Genomic DNA, 6000 nt, shown 5'->3' with positions numbered 1-6000 from the left:
CTTTCTTTTTAAACATTTTACACATCAGTGCGCACAAGTATACTGCAGCAATTCTCATTCTCTAAAAAGCACCTTTCAAGCCTCTCTTGCAAATGTGCATCACAGTAAACCCACCCCTGTTATAAAGTTAAGAAAATCTAGTTTCTAAAAATTTCATAAATGACCAGAACACTTGAAAAACATTTTACAAACTGCTGCAGTAATGACACAATATAGTGTCTTCAATTCCTGAATTTAGTTTTAGTAATTTAGCTTATCACACAAGATGATCAGCGCACTCCTTTTGATAACATTAATACCTCATCAATTTTTGTTATGGTAAAACACCAACAAAAGAAAATGAACATAACGCCTTTATTGCACCTGAGACTATAAAGCTTATCATCTATGCTTTCAATAACCTGCTAAGTAACATTCACACCCTTTAAATAATCAAGCTAATTTTTGCCCTCTGTTTCTTGCTCAGTTTTCTGTTAAGACAGGGCAGTCCTTCACTTCAGGAAAGCTTTATATGGTACTCAACTTGCAAACCTTTCAAAAAGATTAAGAGTCAAACAATACGGACAAGTGTTCACGGGGTGCTAAGCAGTACGTACCACTTTTTTTTTTTTTTTTTTAAATTTGCACTTGTTTAAGTATGATATTTATTCAAGTGCGTCTTGTCTCTGCCCTTCTGTATGTATGCTGCTGCAACTCCGTGCAGCCTCCTCCTAGATTATTAAAGGTTAAAAACTAGTACTGGCTCCAGATCTCACCCCTGCAATAAACTAACATGTGAAATCATCTCAGATGGAACAGAGCCTTTGTACAGTGGAAGACTACAACCCTTCAAAGAGAACATGCAAAACAGCTTGTGCCAAAAAAAAAAAAGAAAAATTTGAACAGGGGCAATCTTTCCCTCTCACACTTCCACGTTAATACTTGAAGGGAAAATTTCTCATACAGGATGATCACATAAATGTATATGAGCACATACTGACAAGACTCAAAAGGGGATTCATTACCTGCAGAGTGAAATACAGTATTTCAGTACTTTAGACCACACCCCTTGATTTTCAAGTTTAAGTGCATAACATGAGTGAAAGGCAGATAATGACCTGCTTTCAAACTAGAACGCAGCTTTACACAATATCTGCTGAAATAACCAAAGAAGCAGTTGAAGATGTAGGGGAGAAGACACACAGTCTAAAAAGGAGCATCTCCTGCTTCACTAACTCTGAATATTTACATTTCCTAAACTCACTAAGCCAGAGATGCTAACTAAAAATCAGAATTACGTTGAGTATTAAACCAAGTAATCAGTTACCCTTTGGCATAAATAACAAAGGTCTTGTGAAAACAGGAGATTTTTTTAAACACATGCAACAAATTCATTAAAAATCCCAACATCTTAAATACTTGAGGGCTGAGGCAGAATACCATGGGGAACACAAGGGCTGGAGATGACAAACAGTGCCCTTGTACACTCCAATATTACAAAACATTTTTGGTCCCTTGAGACATTCAGAACTGACACCAAATGTACACAGTTTCAGAGTCAAATACAAGCTCACATTTCCAGTGCAAAATGGTGTAAAACATTTAAATTAGATTCACACAATGGAATTGCCACAAGTAAATACCTACAAAAAAGAAACACACGGACTCGGCCACTCCTGGTGAAAGCAACACTGGAACTGCTTCATATGACAGGCAAAGTAAAAGGAACTGAGCTTATTGTATGAGGTACTTCCTATGTCAGGTTCACCTTCCTGTTGAGGAGTGACAGGTGAGACTCTCCCTCTCATCGCTGGAAAGAGAGTATACCAACACTAGCAAAAACTATAATTTAAAAAAAAAAAAAAAAAAAGCCCGTCTCCATTACACTTAAGTGGAGACTAGAAAAGTGGAATTATTGTAGCTTCGCTCTGAAAGGTTCAGTCCTTTCAGTCCTCCGAGCTCTCCAGTGTGACCTTTACCCATCCTCAGATACGCCCTACTGCAAGTGTGGTTTTCTGCTACCGCCCCCCAGTCCGTTCTTGGGCACCGGCTTGTTCTCGAAGTTCCAGTCGACGGGTCTGAGCAGCTGCATCGTCTTCTTGTGCGTCCAGATGGGGTTGATGAGGAAGGTGAGCAAGGCCAGGCCGGTGAAGAAGAGCAGGCGATGGGGGAGTGCCACACGGATGTTGATGTCCTCCCAGTAACACCAGGTCACCCACCACATGTAGTAGGTGAGCACCATGCGACAGTGGAACATGTGGATCATCACCCACTGGTTTGCCTTCCAGAACAAAGTGTGAGCCCAGCCAGCCTGGAGATGAGTGAGACAGAAAAATGGACAGTAACCTCACGTAAGTTCCACATGACCTTCTACAGAACATTCATGTTTTACTACAAGAGACCCCAGTACACAACCTCTACATCTTTAAACCATCCATCATCAGTAACCGCTTGTCAAATGCAACATCACTGATCTGGAGCCTATCCCAGAAGCATAGGGTATGAGGTACAGTACAGTACAGTCTGGATGGGACATCAGTCCATCACAAGGCAATCACACACACACTGTGGGCAATTTAGAGTCACCAATTCACTTGAAACTCATGTCTTCAGACTGTGGGAAGGAACCAGAGCACCTGGAGGAAACCCTAAGAGCATAGGGAGAGCATGCAAACTTCACACAGACTGTCAGATTCAAACCCACAGTCCAGGAGCTGCGAGGAACCATAGCTGCGTCATCACGTTGGCCATGTTTAAACCAGATCCTGTCAAAATTTAGCAGTTTGACTAATGTTAGACAGTTTACCTGTTGGCACTCATGGATATTCAACAGTTGCTATAATTAGATGTGCAGTTCAGTGTCATCACTCAAGTGCAAAGACCCTCCCCATGTCTTTAATAACAAAGAGCATTTTAAAAGAGCCAACTTGGGCAATTTAGTAAATGTCCTTGGTAACTAAGTTCAGGTCAGACACAAGTATACAGTATGAAGTGCAACAAGAACGAACACATTTAAGTTACAGTTCACTTTTTGTCATAAGAAATTGTAAAAACAGCAACGGCTTACAGTAACTAAGATTAAACAACACCCAAACTGTAAGAGCATTACATTGTTTCATAAGAACAAGGCCATTCCTCTTTAATAACGAGAACTTTGAGTCCGTTTCAATCGGCCTCAGGGACCCTGAGCACAGAAAGCCGCTCGGACCGCTCCGTAGAGCTAAACGAGAGCATTTTACAAAGACAACGGATGTCGGTACAACGGGGGGTGTCCTACCTTTAGGAACATCCAGGAGATGCAGGTGAAGGGTGTGCTCATCTCCAGGAGCAGGGTCACCATGGGCAGGTAGTGACCCACGGAGTCCCAGAACACGGCCCCGGCAAAGCCGGACAGGGCGAAGAAGTGGTGCGTGGCCAGGGGCAGGTCGAAGGAGCGGAACACGGCGCTCGAGGCATGCAGGGCCACGTTCTCGAACAGGAAGAAGCCCGTGGCAGTGAGGATGTTGAACCACGACCAGTCTTCTTGGCCGCTCACCTTGTCAGCGGACACCTGGGAGTCCTGCGTGAGCGCGCGCAGCCCGGCCACGGCGCTCTGCACCCCGAAGACGGCGCGGGTGGCCGCCAGGTTCCAGAACACCTTCTCCTTGGCCAGCAGGGAGGCGTAGGTGCGCGAGCAGGCCGCTGACAGGAGGTGCGAGAGGAGGAACACGGCAGCGTAGAAGCCGAAACCCAGGCCTATCACGGAGAAGCGCGCGGACCAGCTGGAGTAGTCCAGGGCGGACGGGGTCTCGGGTTCGAAGGCCATCGCTGTGCTGCCCCGGTGCTCCTCACATCTGCCAATCAATGTTGTGGTCACGAGAGACTGCAGGTGACCAGGGAGCCCAAACACTGAACTATATTATAAATAAAAGAGAAAGGGGCACACACACAACATGCAGCAGCAGCAGGCGTTTTAGTCACATGATCATTCAGAATAAGTTAAGTGTAGTTCACACAACAAGAGCAGGTGACTGCTGGTTTGCTGGGGACTTCAGTAATCTTAATAACGGAAGTGAAACCAGAGGGGGTTTTTTTTTTTTTTTTAAGTAATTCCTGACCGTGTTGTAAATAAAATAGTCTATTAACGCCACAAAAATGAATGAAACTCCGTCCCGTCTCTCAACGAATTGATTCTCTCAGCTCCTCACTCACTCTTTCCACTTTTCCTTCACTTGCCCTCCTCCACATCTGTCACTACCGACCACTTCGCTTCACTTGCTGCTCTTACGCGCTGGGAAGTGAAGCGGAGTAAAAAAAGAAAAAAAATACCTCTCGTCAGTGACACACATAACATGATGTCTGTCACACAGGTCAGACTCAGCTGGGCAAAAACACCAGAAAAAAAAACACCAGTTCCATGTAAAAAGGCTAACATCAAAATAACTTAGAAAGACAACAAAAGTAACTTAAAATTACATTTTACCTCAGCTGCCGACGAGCACGAGCGCTACGGACAACCCAAACCGTTGTTCAGTCACCTGATCGTAATCGGGACTGCACTGTAGCAAAAAAGAAAAAAAAGGAAGTCCCGCCCCATGTGCCGGATTTCCATTTTTATTTCTATTGGTGGATCTGGTTGTCAAATGATTGGTATTACCGAGTTCCCTATAATACACGCGCACAAGAAGAAAGGGCCTCCTGGAGGTGGTGAGAAGGCCAGCTGGTAGGCTAATGTCTAGAAGTACCGCCTTTGGATCCAAAGGTTAGAGGTTCGAATCTCAGTCCTGGCTGTAATACCTTTAAGTAACGTTCTTACCTCAGATTACCAGCTTGTGTAAATGGGCAGATAACTGTAAAATAACTGAAGAGTGTAAGTCACTCTAGAGAGGAGTATCAACTAAATGAATGTGTGAAAAATGTTTGCAGTTCTTACCAAACACCTTTCCTGAGCTATTGTTCTTTCAAAGTACTGTATTTGTCCAAAATGATAGCACGCTACCTATGGTTTTTCACCCACTTATGCTCATTCAGTCACACAGACACAAGGAGAGCCGCTTAATCGCCAGTCCAGCTGAAAGATGTGCCTTCGGAGTGTGGGAGGAAACCAGAGCGCCTGGAGAAAACCACGTGAGCACAGGAAAACATGTTGGAAACTGCTTTCAACCCCTTTCAGACTGAAAAGGGCTCAAACCAATGTCCGAATCCACAGCCCAGGAATATCCGAGGCACCGGCTGTATCTGCTGTGTTTAACTCTATTTTAATACAAATCTTTAAAAAGCCATCGTTCGCAATTAACGTGAAAGGGACAGAGAGAGATACAAAAAAGAGACACAAATATATCCTCAATCTATGTGACAGTGAATTATATACACGTTGTAGTGAATGTGTATGTATTTGATTGTGTGGAATCTGTTAATGAGCACAGTAATTGATTAATGAGGGCAGTTAATGCTTATAGTGACTCAATATTGAGTGCAGTTCCTGAGGGCTGTAATTGATTACACTGGACAGGTAATCAGGACATTCACTGATTATCGGGATATTTAATACTGACAGTAATTAATTAATGATGACAGCTAATGAGGACTGTAATTAATTATTGAAAACGGTTAATGAGGCCAGTAACTGATTAAGGTTGACAGTTAACGAGGAGAGTAATTGATTAATTAGGATAGTTAATGAGGACAATGAATGATTGATGACAGTTAACTATAACTGTAATTGATTATAGTGAACACTTACTGAGGGCAGTAATGTATTACTTTTCTTTATGGGATACATTATGTATTTTAACCCAGTAATTCTCATCCCGTTATTCCCTTAATTGTGTTTTAAAGTTCATATTCTTTTGAGTGAAGGGGGGTGCGGTGGCGCAGTGGCGCAGTGGGTTGGACCAGGTCCTACTCTCCAGTGGGTCTGGGGTTCGAGTCCCGCTTGGGGTGCCTTGCGGCGGACTGGCGTCCTGTCCTGGGTGTGTCCCCTCTCCCTCCGGCCTTACGCCCTGTGTTGCCGGGTAGGCTCCGGTTCCCCGTGACCCCGTA

General features: G+C 44.0%; 1 protein-coding gene across 4 annotated transcripts; it reads right to left on the bottom strand.

Annotated features, from left to right (window-relative positions):
* cln8 (CLN8 transmembrane ER and ERGIC protein) lies at window positions 1–4518 on the bottom strand. Of its 4 annotated transcripts, none has more exons than XM_018758781.2 (4): window positions 4442–4518; window positions 4171–4249; window positions 3257–3872; window positions 1–2290 (listed from the first exon to the last, which is right to left on the bottom strand). In XM_018758781.2, exons 3-4 carry the CDS (start codon window positions 3782–3784, stop codon window positions 1976–1978), a joined length of 843 nt encoding a protein of 280 aa, XP_018614297.1. In that variant the 5' UTR covers window positions 3785–3872; window positions 4171–4249; window positions 4442–4518; the 3' UTR covers window positions 1–1975. The 4 variants fall into 4 exon arrangements, with proteins under 4 accessions (XP_018614297.1, XP_018614463.1, XP_018614236.1 ...); XM_018758947.2 differs by having other exon boundaries at window positions 3257–3812; XM_018758720.2 differs by lacking the exon at window positions 4171–4249.
* Window positions 4519–6000: the final 1482 nt, after the last annotated feature.

This window comes from Scleropages formosus, chromosome 15 (assembly GCF_900964775.1).
Source record: "Scleropages formosus chromosome 15, fSclFor1.1, whole genome shotgun sequence".
Taxonomy (NCBI): Eukaryota; Metazoa; Chordata; class Actinopteri; order Osteoglossiformes; family Osteoglossidae; genus Scleropages; species Scleropages formosus.
The sequence above is the reverse complement of the archived record's forward strand: the minus strand, read 5'-3'. Positions and strand labels throughout refer to the sequence as shown.